We start from the raw sequence: 16,674 nt of genomic DNA, 5'->3' as shown, positions 1-16,674 counted from the left end.
TCTATATAAAACAAGATGTTATTTCAAGAGTTCCAAGAGTAGTCTGTTCAAGTGGCTGAAAAGGGGAGATGAATTGGACACAGACAGGTCAAGAACCCAGAACTGAGATCTGTCCTACTCTTCTATTTGGCAGTGTACATTGGTGGTCCAGACTGCTTTTGGAAGTTTGTGTGTGTGTGTGTGTGTGTGTGTGTGTATTTAATATACATATATATGTATATATATATACATATGTATATATATATATATATATATGAATAATGGCTGAGTGGTTGATGGTACTGGTGGATGAATGAGAAAATTCACGTTGTTAAATAAACTCTGAAAATTGAACACTTGTAGCTTCTACACTTGACAGTGTTGCACATGCGAAATGATTCTAGGTTTCTTCACCCTGAATCAACTTTCCCATTTACAACTCATGCTCCATGCCCCATGGTTTCTATTATGCCCTAGAGGATCAGCCTAGACTAAATGTATAGTAGAAAATAACTCCAGCCTTGAAATGAGGGGCAGACCAGTAATTCATGTTCAATACACATAAATCACAAAGAAACACTGAAATTAATGGTCTGTCTCCTCTTAACTGCAAAGATGATGTTATGAGTTAAAGAAAGTCATGAGACAAAGTCAAGAAGATATGGGTAGCAGCACCTTTCCATACCCGCCTGGATTTTTAAGGAGCCTTTCACTCCTTATTCTTTTCAAAAACAAAGTTCATCTGTTGGAAGAAAAATAAATGGCTCTAAAGTTTAAGAGTCCCCAGAGAAAACTAGCAGTACATGAAATATGCCCTATGTGGGCTGAACGACAAGATGCAGAACCAGATAAGACCAGAAGAGGCAGCCCAAGGTCTTAATTATGGTTTTAGAATAGAATAGCACAATATGGGGCAGCCCTTTTTCCATCCAATCAAAAATTCAGCACCATCCATGTTCAGTTCAAACAATTATTGAAGAGTGGGCTTTCATCTTTGGTACCACCTCACGAGTTATTCTTGGTTTGTGGTATCTGCAAAGAAGCAGAAAAGTTGGTACCTTTGCCTTGTCTGTGAGTACAATGCTGGGACTCTGATTGCTGTAACCATTGAGGCCAATTAAATTAATACTGTAACACACAGGAGTAATGCATCCAATTCCTAGGTTCCAGATAATAGCAGCCATGCCCCTACAGGAGCGGGATCATCCATCCCCATTGGTTAAGGCCTTCGGTTTGTTATCCTCAGAGTGAACAAAACACTTCCCATGGACAAGGAACTCCAGATGAACCCATGGTCCACATATGGACAGGGATTTTAAGTACCAGACATGCCAGGCACAGAAACAGGTCTAGCAGATAACCATCATACTTGGAGAAGCTTCTGTTTTGGCTGCACAAATTAGAAACTTCTTAATGTACTCTGGTTTAAGTCCCCTTTCCTGAGTGAAGCAGCCAGGAGTGACCAGGTTCCAATACTCAGCATTAATTCTCTCCATGGTCTTCTTCCACCCAGGCTACAATTTTCCCTTCCCATCCAGGGATGGCATCATCATCATGAAAAACCTAGGTAAACAAAAAAGCCACAGTGAAAAAAAATACAGAGTATGGTAGGTAGTTTCACTAAACAACTGCTGCTGATAAAAGAATGCAAACATTAGGGATAGAGTATAGAAGCAACACTGGGAATTGTAGAACATTAATCTCAATGACTTGGGAGGCTGAGGCAGGAGGGCTGAAAATTTGAGGCCAGCCTCAGCAACTTTGTGAGACTCTGTCTAAAAAATAAAAAAGACTGGGGCTGGGGATGTGGCTCAAGCGGTAGCGCGCTCGCCTGGCATGCGTGCGGCCCGGGTTCGATCCTCAGCACCACATACAAACAAAGATGTTATGTCCGCCAAAAACTAAAAAATAAATATTAAAAAATTCTCTCTCTCTCTCTCCTCTCTCACTCTCTCTTAAAAAAAAAAAAAGACTGGAAATGTAGCTCAGTGGTAAAGTGCCTCAGGATTCAATCCCTAGTACCAATAAAATAAATAAAAACAGGCTGGGGATGTACCTCAGTGGTAGAGCACCTAGGGGATCAATCCCTAGTACTGCAAAAGAAAAAAAAAAAAAGTAAAAGGAAGCTTGAGTGTTTATTTCTCTTTGGTTTTGTCCCTGATGTTGCAACTGGTATTTTATTTGTTTGTTTGTTTGTTTGTTTTGCCTTAGTTCCACATTTATGAAATGGTTTTTAAAAAATCCCTAATGCTGCTTTGTTCAGAGATATATAAGAATTAATGAATTGTGAATCACAGACTACCTTGGGCTTCTTAGGACAAAGCAGCAGTAGACACATTTTTAAAATGAGAAAGGGAAAAATTTTGGTATTGGACATTGTGAATAAAGGGTTGGAAAGAAGACCAACTCTGAGACACAGTTCTTTTCATTCATTTATTCAATTCATTTCCTAAGCCACTAACAAAATTAATAAAACAGGGTATTAAAACATTTATTTCAGTGAGGAAACTTTGCAAAATATTAGGTTTTCCAACTTTTTCATTCTGTAACCACAGTAAAGGTATTTGCAATAAATAATACAGCAGAACCCAGAATTCTCTTCCCCCAAAATGGCTATGTTTGGCAAATGGATTATAAAGAGAGGCACAGGATAAAAAAAAAAATACTCAAGGAGTTGGAAATCAGCATAGATGGCTATCTTTGTTCTCACTAGGAGAAACCACCACCACATAATATATAGTTCTGAGTCTTCGTGCCTGTTTATTTATTTTGTTCGATGTAGGAAAAAATTCTAAGATGCAGCTACAGCTAGAAAAGGTCTTTATTTTATTGTCTTGAGGTTTTTATTTTCCTTAACAAAATAAAACCTTTTCCTTTTCAAAATAAAAATACTATCCAAAGTCTCAGTCAAGATGATCAAGTTCTATCATCTTGCCTATTCTATGACTTTATTAGACCAAAGGTGCCAGAAAGTTCCTCTGACCAGATTAGGGAATTTAGGTACTCATGAGTACTAGTCCTTAAACAGGAGGTTGTGGAGTTCTAGTATGACAAGTAATACTACCCAGATTCCCCATGGATTCTGTACCTCCTCTTTGACAGTGCCAAACTCAGGATCCAATGCTTTGAAGTGATACCGATGATTCCCTTCCCGATCAATAGCTGCTTTAAAATCCTTCAAAGTCACTTCTCCCAACCTGCAACAAAAGGGGAGTATCAACAAAATAATGGGTTGGAAAGATAAGGTGTTAGCTTTAAACCAGGCCCATGCCAAAGTCAACAGGCAGAAACAGCATGACCCTATTAGGTCACTGCCCCTGGAAACCAAGATAACTCTAAAATAGCAGAGGTTAGGAAACCAGTCACCACTAGGACATGAAAATAGCATTAAAAATCCAGTGAGCTGAGAATTTAAAGTAGATTTACTGCTTCAGCAGTAGCCAGATCACTTTTCTGTTTTTCTTTGGAAGTAAGACATAAGGTCTCTGAAATCAAATTTGTGAAATAACTATAAATATGCTTAAGCTCTCTTGATTTCCTTCTTTGCTACAATATTCCAGTTCCCTAGGCTGGTAGAATTAAATCAGGTATCATTATCTTTACCTGTCTAGCTTTAGAAAGCTATCTTTCAACCCAGACCAGATAAGTAGATTCTCTGGGAAGGAAAAATTCCATAACTTCTCAGTACTTGGCTCCAGATTTTTAAAATCTATATTATCATAGGAGGAAGTATATTAACTGAGTTTTTGGAAAGCTTTCAACATAAATTCTCAATGTGGATTAGTTGCACTCATTAAATAGTAACAAAGATCAGTGAGTAAAAGCCAGACACAGTCCCTGTCTATCAGCAGACCAATTTTGAACACTTAAAAAACATGTTTCCAAACCTGGAACATACTTGCATTATTCCCAGGATTGGAAGTACTGTTATTACTCCTGTATCTAGGAGTAGATCATGATTTGTCCTTTATAATGCCACTGGTTAGTGACAAAGTTGGAACTTGAATCTCCTGGGCTCTTCTTCATAGACGTGCGGCTTTTTAAACACCTTTCAACTGTTCATTTGGGCAGAAACCAATGGTTCTGCCCTTCCTTTTATTTATTTTACAAAAAGAAAAAGAAAAAGATGATCCCAGCATCTCACCTCTTTGGTATATTGACCATGAAGGGTGTAAGTGACCGGTCAGTGAAATAGAGCACTTTTGTACATGTGCTGCTCACAGCTGGAGAACTCTGTGAGTGAGGCAATTCTGCAATCAAAGAGACTCTGTGGTTAGGACATTCAACTTGTTCCATAACACCCCTCACTTAGTTACGCAAAATGTCTCAGGAGAATGAGACTGCAAGAGGTCACAGCAAAGCTCTCACAGTCTTGCAAAATGCCATGTCCATAGAACAAGATCCAAAGGAAATCACCACTAGAACCATGAGGAAAAGAGGTGCTTCAGGTATGAACATTATCACAAGGACCATCATTTCTCAACCATTCCAGGTGTTTATAGCAGGGGAACTGCAACTGATCTGACAGGCACTGTTGCTGAAGATCAAAAGCAGACAGAGAAGCCCAGCAAGAGTTCAGCTGAGTCAGTGTAGACATACACAGCAGGACCTGCAAATTCTGCTATAGTCAGTTAGTAGTAGAGAATACTCATGTGATTTGTAACATACACACACACACACACACACACACACACACACACACACACACATACACACACACACAGCAGGAACAAGAACCACAGAGGCAAAGTCAGCTTAGAAACTCAGATTCCAAGGGGTCTGTGATTCTTGTTTTAAAAGTATAAGATCTACTTTAACTCTTAACTATAATCTGTAGGTGTTGGTCCTGTGGACTTTAACTCAGGTTCCAAACTTGTCTCTATACTTTAAAAAGGTACTTCAGAAAAAGTACAATTAGGGCTGGGATTGTGGCTCAGCGGTAGAGCACTCCCCTAGCACGGGCGGGACCCGGGTTCGATTCTCAGCACCACATAAAAATAAAGGCATTGTGTTGTGACCATCTACACCTAAAAAATAAATAAATATTTTTTAAAAAGTCCGATTAATTAATGAGTACTTATAATTGCACTTATAATTGAGACTAGGAGAAAAGACCAATCAGAAACTTTTGTCATAAGGACCAAAAAGCCAATAATTAAACTTTTATTAAAATCTATATTGCAATTTCATGTACACATAACTTCTTAACTTCCTTAAGATGCTGACACCCATCAAAACAACAGCAACAATTCTGGGAAGGGGTTTAAAATAAGAGTATGAGGGAGTTTTTCTTCAAAAACTACCCATTATCATAACATACGGGCTATGATTTTCCAGCACCTGGAACATGGCAGTTGTGAATATATATTTACTTCTGGTATAAAATCATATAACTGATTCATTCATTCACTAAACATTAATTGAGTACCTTCTACACATTAGATTTTGAGAATATAAAAATCAACTACAACATGCATCATGGCACATGCCTGAAATTTCAGATGTTTGAGGGATTGGAGCAAGAGTATTGCAAGTTTGAAGTCAGCCTGCACAACTTGATAAGATCTTGTCTCAAAATAAAAATAAAAAACTGGGGGTATAGCTCAATGGTAGTGCACTTGCCTAGCATTCATGAGGTCCCAGGTTAAATCCCCAGCACCAAAAGAAAAAAAAAAATCGGGCTGGGGATGTGGCTCAAGCAGTAGCGCGCTCGCCTGGCATGCGTGCGGCCCAGGTTCGATCCTCAGCACCACATACAAACAAAGATGTTGTGTCTGCCAAAAACTAAAAAATAAATATTAAAAATTCTCTCTCTCTTTCTCCCTCTCTCCCTCTCTCTTTAAAAAAAAATTAAAAAAAATAAAAAAATAAAAGATTTCTTTAAAAAAAAAAAAAAATCATAAGATTGACATGTTGCAAAGGCACTCCAGAAAGAGGGTAATGCCCATGCAAAAGATATGAAATGGGAACATGTATTTAAGAAATGCATCAAGAAATAGTGCATAGACAGAGCCAGTCACAAGGACTCTGACGGGCTAAGATTTAAGATGTAGGTCCTGGGCTGGGGCTGGGGCTCAGAGATAGAACGCTCACCTAGCATACGTGAGGCATTGGGTTTGATTCTCAGCACCACATAAAAATAAAATATTGTGTCCTCCTATAACTAAAAAATAAATACTTTAAAAAAAAAAAAGATGTAGGTCCTGCTGAATGCAATGGCACACACCTACAATCCCAGTGACTCCGAAGGCTGAGGCAGGAGGATCACAAATTTGAGGTCAGCTTCAGCAACCATGCTAGGCCCTAAGCAACTTAGTGAGACTGTCTCAAAATAAAAAGAGCTGGGGATGTAGTTCAGTGGTAAAGTGCCTCTGGTTTCAATACCTAGTACCAGAAAACAACAACAACAACAACAACAACAAAATGATGTAAATCTTAAAGCTATGAGAAGATATTAAAAGGAAGTGATACATTAGACTACACTTTGGAAAGATTAATCTAGCAACAAAGTATGAGTTGGATGGGTAAACACTGGAAGACAGAAGCCCCTTTAAGAAACAACTGAAACAAATTGTAAAATGAGGAAGGGTAAGATGTACCCCTGGAGCCAGAGAAGGAATGGATTTGAAAAACCTTTAGAAGGTAAAAGTCTTGACAGTAACTATACATTGAACATAGAATATTAAAGGAAAAAGTTAAAAAAAAAAAAGCCTTAAGATTTATAGTGTGGGGCTCAGGTTGTAGCTCAGTGGTATGGCACTTGCCTAGCATGTGTGAGGCACTGGGTTCGATCCTCAGCACCATATAAAAATAAAATAGATAAAATAAAGGTATTGTGTCCACTTACAACTAAAATTTTAAAAAAGATTTATAGTTTGGGAAGACAGATGCATAGTGATATCATTATCTATGATATGAGCACAGAAGTGAACGACTCCATCTAATTATTCATTTAAAATGTTTATTGAGTGTTTATTGTGTATGAAGTATTAGAGATGAACAAGTAAATTAGCAAAATTCCCCATACTTAAGGATCTCAAAATCTAGTGGAGGAAGAAACAGGTACCATATAATAAAATACATATGCAAGCTAAAGTTGCCATGTCCTCAACCCCAAATTCCTATGTTGAAGCTCTAACCCTTCATGCAATCATATTGGAGAAAAGGCCTTTTTTGGGGGGGCAGGGTGTGGGGGAAACCAGGGATTGAACTTAGGAGCACTTGGCCACTGAGCCACATCCCCAGCCCTATTTGTATTTTATTTAGAGACAGGGTCTTACAGAGTTGCTTAGCACCTTGTTTTCACTGAGGCTGGCTTGGAACCCATGATCCTCCTGCCTCAGCCTCCCGAGGAGCCACTGGGATTACAGGCGTGCACCACTGCGCCTAGCCCTGTCTACTAATTCTATTGATCATTGCAAAAGGAATATTAAAGTCTCCAATTGTAACTGTGGATTTATTTACTTCTCCTTTCTATCAATTTGTGTATGATGTATTGCAATCATTTCGATCTTCAGCACCACATAAAAATAAAGAGCTATATGATAAAAACTGATTTTTAAAAAATTACCTTTTTCTTACTTGTAATATATTTGTTTCATGTTTTTTTGTTCCATTTTTCTTTTATCTTCCTTTTCTCCTTGCCTCCTTTTTTTGTTTTGTTTTTCTGTTTTCTGGGGGGGTTTTTTGTTGTTGTTTGTTTGTTTGGTTGGTTATTTTGTACTAGAGATTGAACTTAACCACTAAGCCTTTTTTACTTTTTATTTTGAAACAGGGTCTTGCTAAATTGTTTAGGGCCTTGAACTTGTGATCCTCTTGCCTCAGACTGAGAATTTTACCTTTTTTCCCATATTATCTTCAAATACCAGTGTGTTTTAGATTTTCAATTTTAATAAATATATCAGTTCAATATAAAAGCAATATTTTTAACAATGAGATATTTCACATTCTCTTATTTTTGATACTGGATTGAATATATAATTTCTTTTTATCGCTACTATAAACTATTTAATTTTTAAAAATTAATGGTTAGTCATAGACTTACAATGTACATTTTTAATTAGTCACAGTCTGTTTTTGTTTGTTTTATTTAGTTTGTTTTGGTGTTTAGGATTGATCTCAGAGTCTTAAATATACCAAGTACGCGCTCTACCACTGAGCTACAGCCATAGCCCCAATTTTCAAATGACAATAGTATAGCTCATCCCTGCCCGGCAGGTCGAAATCACGTTTGCTTTAATTTGATTTCAGTTGGAGTCGGTGGTCTTTTCTTTGTGTTCAACATTCAAGATTCTCTCTTTTATGTTTGATTTTCAGTAACTTGAATGTTTGTTATTATTTTTTTAATATTTATTTTTTAGTTTTAAGTGGATACAATGTATTTTTTTATGTCGTGCTGAGGATTGAACTCAGTGCCTCAAGGGTGCTAGGCAAGCACTCTACCACTGAGCCACAACCCCAGCCCTTGTCATTATTCATCCTTCTTGAGGTTCTGAGCTTCTTGAATCTGTAGTTTGATATCTTTTACTCTTTTTTTTTAATTTAGCCATTAGTTTTTCAAATATTTCTCTGTCCTGTTCTCACTCTTCTCCTTCAGGGATTCAATTATACATGTTTTAGTCTATTTGATATTGTCTTCCACAGGTATGATGTGCTAGTTTTGTTTCTTTCCCTTTCCCTGCTCTTTTTGTCTTTGTGTTGAAGACTGGGTAACTTCCATTCGCCTATCTGCAAGTGTGCTGAGTCTTCAGTTGGCTGTGTTGAGTCTACTTAAGAACCTGCTGAAGGCAGTCTTTGTCTTTATTTTTATTTTTAACATTTCTATGTGATTCCTTCTTAAAATTCCCAGATGAATGCTAAAATTCCTCATCTATATATGAATATTAGCATTTCCATTATAGCATTTAACATATTAATCATAGTTATTTTAAATTCCTTGTCTGATAGTTCCAACATTCTTGTTATATCTGAGTTTGGTGGTATTGATTGCTTTGGCTCTTGACAGTGGCTTATTTTCTTTTTTATTAGAATTTTTAATAAAAAAATTTAGTCAGGAGATGAACTGGGATTGAGGCTTTGGTTGTTAAGGTTACCTTAGTGCACCATCATCTTCAAGTTCCTCTTGAGTCATGTTAAGGAGATACCTGTTTCCTAGAGGAATCTCCTTCAATGTTCCTGACCCACTCTTAGTGACTGACTTTCAAGTATGCCTTTGCCTCTGACTCAATTTCTCTATGCTTATGCCCCTCACTTAGAGGCAGAGTGCTGTTGCTTTTTACACAGAGCTTGCTCTCCTGGTTAAGGGAGGTGAGAAGGGACTCTGTGGCGCTGATCCCGTCCCAGTCTTGAAAGTAGGATTTTTCCGTGATCCAGTTCCTATCCCAGTGGTAGGCAACCTCTAATAATCTGAGCCCAAAATAGTTTCCCTCTCCTCTGTCAGAGGGTTCTCCCCCCCCCCATTTCCCTTCTCCCTAGCAATAAGGGATCCTCACTTTTGCCTGGAACAGGAAGGGAGGACACAAAAGAATTTTGCTGCCCTCTCCTAGTGGTTGAGGGATTTTGATCCACAAAGAAGAGTGGTCCAGATGGGACTTTTGTGCTTCTTCTACAGTGGCAGATGCTCCCCTCCTCTGGGCTTGCACCACTGGGGGAAGTTTGTTTTTTATATATTTTTTTTTTCCTTTTTTTTTTTTTTTTGTTTTGTGGTACTGGAAATCGAACCCAAGGCCTCATACAAACAAGTGCTCTACCACTGAGCCACATCCCCAGCCCCTGAAGCAGGTTTACTTTAGACTCTATCCCTACAACCAATCCTTTTCATAAGAACCCAGTAAAGCGGGTGGGGTTATGGCTCAGTGGTAGAGTATTCACCTAGCACACATGAGGCACTGGGTTCGATCCTCAGCACCGCATAAAAATGAAATAAAGATATTGTGTCCACCTACAATTAAAAAATAAATATTAAAAAAAAAAGAATCCAGGGGCTGGGGATGTGGCTCAAGCGGTAGAGCGCTCGCCTGGCATGCGTGCGGCCCGGGTTCGATCCTCAGCACCACATACCAACAAAGATGTTGTGTCCGCCGAGAACTAAAAAATAAATATTAAAAAAAAAAAAAGAATCCAGTAAAGCTCCACAGGAAAAGTCTCTAAAAGTTGGGACACACTCCTCTTGTATCTGTGGCCCCCAAGGTTTTCTGCTTAGTCTTCAATGTTATTTGAAATTCATTAAAGATCTTTTTTTTTTTTTTTTTAAGAGAGAGAGAGAGAGAGAGAGAGAGAGAGAGAGAGAGAGAGAGAGAGAATTTTTAATATTTATTTTTTAGTTCTCGGCAGACACAACATCTTTGTTGGTATGTGGTGCTGAGGATCGAACCCGGGCCGCACGCATGCCAGGCGAGCGAGCTACCGCTGAGCCACATCTCCAGCCCATCATTAAAGATCTTAATTGCATCTTTCTGTTTGTATAATGGCCCCATCTTCCTCCCATGCTCTGGCACAAGTCCAGGGCTTGCTTCCTACTTCTCTTTGGAGGCCCATGCTTCTACTTTAGACTACTTGATTTCCCTGTGATCTCATCTTTCTAATGAGTTCAATGAAATTACAATATTTTAGATTATCCAACTTTTCTTGCTGTTCGAGTAGAAGTAAAGGTTCTACCACCTTTCTACATGATAGGCAGAAACCAGATCATATGGCTTTTTGTTGTTGTTGTTGTAGTTGGACACAATATCTTTATTTTTTTATTTTTATGTGGTGCTGAGGATCAAACCTAGGGTCTCACACATGCTAGGCGAGTGCTCTACCACTGAGCCACAATTCCAGCCCCTCATATGGCTTTTTAAAATTGTTTTGTGAGGGAGTTGGCTTAGGGCCTAAGTTTCCGAGGCTGGCTTTGAACTTATGATCCTCTTGCCTCAGCCTCCTAAATCACTGGGATGTAGGCATGTGCCACTGTGCCTGGTTTTTTAACTCACTTTTTAAAAAATGAGGTAAGGGGTTGGGGATATAGCTCAGTTGGTAGAGTGCTTACTTGGCATACACAAGGCCCCTTGGCATATACAGCACCACCACCAAAATAAAATAATAAAAATTTTAAAAAATGAAAAATGAGGTAAAATTCACATAACATAAAATATATAATTTTACCATTTCAAAGTAGCATTTAGTATATCCAATTCAGTAGCATTTAGTATATCCACAATGTTATGCAAACAATCCCCACTATCTAGTTCCAGAACACTGTCATCATCCCAAAAGGAAACCTGTACCCATTTCTCCCTCCATTTCTCCCTCCATCTCTCCGGTTTCTGGCATCTGTCCAATCTACTTTTCTTTCTCTATGGATTGCTTATTCTGGAAACTTTGTATCTATATCTACAGATGCATACAATTTGTGCCATTTTGTGTCTGTTATCTTTCCTGTAGCAAAAGGATTTCAAGATTCAACTGTGTCATCTATGTTGTGGCACATGTATTAGGACTTCTCTTCTCATATCCGCTGTTTGCATATAACAAATTTGTTTATCCCTTCATCAGTTGACAGACATTCAGGTAGTTTCCACTTTTTGGATATTGTTATTACTGATGTATGAACACATACATACCAGTCTTCCACACCTGTTTCCAACTCTTTAGGGTATATACATAGAAGCAGAATTGCTTGGTCCTATGATAATTCTATTTTTAATTTTTTGAGGACTCACTAAACTCTTCTACAATTCCTGAACCATTTTATATTCCCAAAGCAACATATAGGATTCCAATTTTTCCACATCTTTGCCAATACTTGTTATTTCCACTGTTTAGAAACATCAAGTAGGTGTGAAGTTTTGTATCAATGTGGTGTAGTTTTGGGTGCTGGGATTAAATCCACAGCCTTGTACATTCTATGCTCACACTCTACCCCCAAGCTACATCTCCAACCTTCACTGTAGTTTTGGTTTGCATTTCCCTAATGGCTAATGGGTTTGAACATCTTGTCATGGATCTATTCACCATTTGTTTATCTTCTTTAGAGAAATGTCTCTAAAAGTCCTTTGACCATTTTATATCATATTTTTTGTCCTTTTGTTGTTAAGCTTTAAGAAATCTTTACACACGAGCCACATACCCATCCTATTTTGTATTTTATTTAGAGATAGGGTCTCACTGCTTAGCACCTTGCTCTTGCTGATGAGGCTGGCTTTGAATTTGTATCCTCCTGACTCAGCCTCCCAAGTCACTGGGATTACAGGTATATATTCTTTTTAACTATATGTTTTGCAAGTATTTTCTCTTACTTTTATACACAAAATTTTTAAATTTTATGACATCCAATTTTTCTATTTTTTCTTTCATTGTACATGCTTTTTTTAAAAAATATTTTTTTAGTTGTAGTTGGACACAATCCCTTTTTTAAAAATTTATTTATTGTTACATGGTGCTGAGGATCAAACCCAGGGTCTTGTACTGAGAAACCAGCCTCTACCTCAGAGCAAAGCCTGTCCAAGGAAGTGGGGCGTGACCCTTGTCCTTGGAAAAACCCACAGAGCACTCCTAGGCACATACCCACCCTGCTGAGTTGTTTATCTACAAATAACAGGAAAGATCTGTGGCACCAGGTGTCCCTGACTCAGTCAGGCTAGGTGAGGACCCATAGCAACCCCCTAGCAACTACCAATCAGCATGAGACAGGGAAAATACCTGGGATGCCAGATGATCCCCCCAGTAGTTTATGGTGGTTTGATAACATGTTGGGAAACCATGAGTTCAGCAGCACACCCCTCATGGTTTAAACCAATCAGTTCAAACAAATCCCCCCCTTGTAGTAACCAATCACCCTTACCCAACTTGTTCCTGGCAATGAATATGCTAATCATGTTTTAAAGTTGTTTTATGATTTTCCCACGGTGTGTGATGATTTGCTAACAGATGCTATGTTGTATGTGAAGTCCCTGCCTTCCCTGAAGAGTGTATAAAACTGCTGCAAACCCTGGGCTCGGGGCCTCTCAGTGTCACCAGTTGCTGTGTGTGCGTGGAGGACCGAGCCAGCTCGCAATAAACACCTCTTTGCTGCTTACATCAATTTTGGTCTCTGGTGGTCTTTTGGGGTCCCGAATTCGAGTATAACAGTACGTGCTAGGCAAGCATTCTACCACTGAGCCACAACCCCAGCCCTACTGCACATGCTTTTGATGTTGTATCTAAAAATCTGTTCCAAATGAACACTTTCCCTATGTTCTTCTGAAAGTTTTATAGTTTTAGCTCATATACTTTTAGATCACTGACCCATTCTGAGTTAATTTGTATATGGTGAATGGTAGAGGCCTTAGTTCATATGGATATCCAGTTGTTCCAGTGCCATTTCCTGGTCAACTGACTAGAGATAAACGAGTTTTTATCTGAACTCTCAATTCCATTCCACTAGTTTACTGTACTACTTTTTTTTTTTTTTTAAAGCACTAGGGATGAAACCCATCTGATATATATCCCTAGTCCTTTTTAAATTTTTGGTCTTGAGAACAGGTCTAAGTTGCTGAAGGTCTTGCTAAGCCTGCTAAGGCTGGCCTCAAATGATTTTGTGATCCTCTTGCTTCAGCCTCCTGAGTCACTGGGCCTATGCCATCATGACCACTTGTATTCCTTTTAAAATATGTGATAATTGTTGTTTTCTCTCAAGAGTAAATGGTAAGCAACAATATATGTAAACTTTGTAAAATGGTATTTAAGAAACAAAAATCAACTTCAGAACTAGAACAATTCTAAGTTTTGTACAAGCTCTGCCTTAACTGAGATAAGGCTTTGGGTGAGGATGGCTTTTGGCCTGAGCCTAAGTAACTCCATTTTAAAAACTCCAGTTTGAAAACTTCAGTCTCACCAGGCACATCCACAGAGCCCCCCAGTAATGCCTCAAACAAGTTACTTCCTCTCACCCTGATAAACAGAGTGATGCCCCAGGTAGGCTGTCCTTGCCTGATAAGAAGGGAAAGGCAAGAAGATCAGGGTGGAGACCACCTGACCCCAGGGTAAATGATGTCATGGAAAAATCCAGTGGTAGCTGATAAGGATTGAAGGGGGGGTGGTAAAAGCCCCAAAATTTAGTATAAATAATAGAGCAAATGAACAGGGATTCAGCCAGCTGAAATAAGGATTCACTCAAGCTGGAGAGCCTGATGAGATATGGACTGATATCCTATCACTTGTCATTATTTCCTGAGCCTCTGTGTGATCCTCACCACTCTCAAACTCCACCGCCTCATCTGTACCTTGGTGAGAGCTGCAACTCTTCCTTACAACCCTGTCCTTAACCAGTCATCCACTCCAAGCCAGGAAAAGCCTGCCTTGGTTCCCAACCTGATCACCACGGTCTGAGTGATTGTGCGTGTGCTGGACTTAAAGCCTAAGGCTTAAGACTTTTGATATGACATTTGAATTTAGCATGCAGAGGGAATGTCTGTCACTAGCCTGTCATAATTAAGTTTGTTTTACAGTGCTTAGAATTAATCTAGAATTTTTTGCAGTAAATTAATTAATCTAGAATTGTTTACTGTGAATGGATAATGTCTATTGGAGTGCCTAGCATTAAGGATTGTCGTTTTCTTCATTAAGTATCTATAGATTGAAATTGTATTAAGTAATTTGAGGAAATCAAGCATTGAAAAAGGAAAAAAAAAGTAAATGGTAAGAAAGGAAGGGAGTTCAAAAAGAAGGCCAATTTTTAGTAAATTTGGTTGGTATGAAAAAGAGAAAGGCCATAGCCAGGGGGCAATAAAAGGAAGGTATTTTGAGACTTAACATTCACTTTATATCTTTCATATACCACACACTTTACCAGATCATTTCTACATAATATTTCATTTAATTCTCAAATATTTCAAGTTTATCTCATTCCATAAGCAAGAAAGTTGTGATTCAGTAACATTAATTGACGTTCTTGTCCACAGTTACACACTCTGCTAATCTAAGTGAAAAAGTCAAAGTTATACTTCAGATCTGTCTGATTTTATTTTAACCTTTTTGGTACTGGGCATTGAACCCAGGGGTACTTAACCACTGAGACACATCCCCAGCCCTTTTTATTTTTTATTTCGAGACAGGGTCTCACTAAGTCACTTAAGGCCTTGCTGAGTTGCTGAGGTTGGTATTGAACTTGCAATCCTCCTGCCTCAGCCTCCCAAGGCACTGGGATTACAGGTGTGAACCACTGTGCCAAGCTTGTCTGATTGCACATTTTGTATTTTTCCTACTTTAGTGTTTTGTGGACATAAGTTTGAAGTCCTTTGGACCAGCAAAGAGAGAACTAACTGGCATTCAAAAATATATCCCTGAAGCTCAGAAAAGAGTTGGAAATTAAAGATAAAATTTAAAAATAATCAGTTCATAAGAGCAGTTGAAGCCATAGAAAATGATCACCTAAAGAGAATCTGAAAAGGTCTAGGTGTAGGCCTCAAATGGAATCCAAGGGCACATATAACATTCAAGAGTTAGAAAGAAGAAGAAGAAGAAGAGAGAGAGAAAGGAGATTCAAGAAGATTTAGTAGTCAGAGAGTTGCAAAGAAAACAGGGTTATCTAGCTCACTAGAGAGCAGGTCCCATGAGGGCAAGTACCCAAGCCAGGTGCGGTGGCGCAGGCCTGTAATCCCAGTGGTTTAGGAAGCTGAGGCAGGAGGATCACAAGTTCAAAGGCAGCCTCAGCAGAAGCCCTTAGCAACTTAGTGGGACCCTATCTCACAAAAAAAGAAAAAAAAGGTCTGGAAATGTAGCTCAGTGGTTAAGCACCCCTGAGTTCAATCCCTGATACCAAAAACAAAAACAAGTAAGCAGTTCCTCTTGTTCATTTTATATCTCCAATGTTAAACACTGATGATATAAAATGAATGTTCAGCAAATATTTGTTGAATAAGTAACTGGCTGACACTGAAGCTGAAGGAGAAGAATGTTTCCAAGAGACTAGGCAAGAACATTAAATGCTTTTGGAAAGACAATGAGTACCTGCAAAGGTTGCCAATTAAAAATGTGTATACTTTTCTCAGTTTTAAAAAACGGGACAGGGGCAGGGATTGTGGCTCAGCAGTAGAGCGCTCGCCTAGCACAGGTAGGACCCGGGTTCGATCCTCAGCACCACATACAAATAAAGGCATTGTGTTGTGTCCATCCACACCTAAAAAATAAATATTGAAAAAAACAGGACAATGAAAGACAAAGTGTGAAAAGTGATCACTTGATTAAGACAGTGAGCAAGATGGCAGTCAACAAAAAGAAAACTAAGGGGTTGGGGATATAGCTCTGTTGGGAACGTGCTTCCCTCGCATGCATAAGGCCCTGGGTTCAATCTCCAGTACCACAAGGAAAGAAAAAAGAAGATTAAGTCGAGTAACTGAGAAAAGTCAACTTAGTGGACTAAGCAGTGAATGGAAGTGAGGAAGAAAAGAAAAGTAGACACTATCATTTTAAGAAGTTTGATATAGGAGAATAAGAGAAATAAGTCAGTAAAGGGACAGCAGAGTAACACAAGTTTTTGGTTTGATGAGATGAGAGACATTTCAACTTATTTGTGAACTTAAGTATCACTACAACTTTTAACACTCTAGTGTACAAGCCACTGTAAACTTGTTTGTAGTGTTTTTGATAAGCACTATGTGTGAAAGAAAAGAATTTTTCTAAGGAGGGAGGAATTTATTGAATTTTTGAAAAAGAATTTCCAAATATTTAGAAATA

At 38.6% G+C, this 16,674-nt stretch overlaps 1 protein-coding gene across 3 annotated transcripts in view; it reads right to left on the bottom strand.

Moving 5' to 3' along the window:
- Positions 1 to 219: 219 nt before the first annotated feature.
- Positions 220 to 16,674, bottom strand: part of Dixdc1 (DIX domain containing 1) — a 70,265-nt gene continuing 53,810 nt past the window's right edge. For all 3 annotated transcript variants that reach the window (XM_026392582.2, XM_026392581.2, XM_026392583.2), the window contains 3 exons: positions 4,124 to 4,229; positions 3,068 to 3,176; positions 220 to 1,542 (listed from right to left, as the gene is read on the bottom strand). In XM_026392582.2, coding sequence (XP_026248367.2) covers positions 1,462 to 1,542; positions 3,068 to 3,176; positions 4,124 to 4,229 — 296 coding nt within the window. In that variant the 3' untranslated portion in view covers positions 220 to 1,461. The remainder of the gene's footprint in view (positions 1,543 to 3,067; positions 3,177 to 4,123; positions 4,230 to 16,674) is intronic.

This window comes from Urocitellus parryii, chromosome 4 (genome assembly GCF_045843805.1).
Source record: "Urocitellus parryii isolate mUroPar1 chromosome 4, mUroPar1.hap1, whole genome shotgun sequence".
Taxonomy (NCBI): domain Eukaryota; kingdom Metazoa; phylum Chordata; class Mammalia; order Rodentia; family Sciuridae; genus Urocitellus; species Urocitellus parryii.
The sequence above is the reverse complement of the archived record's forward strand: the minus strand, read 5'-3'. Positions and strand labels throughout refer to the sequence as shown.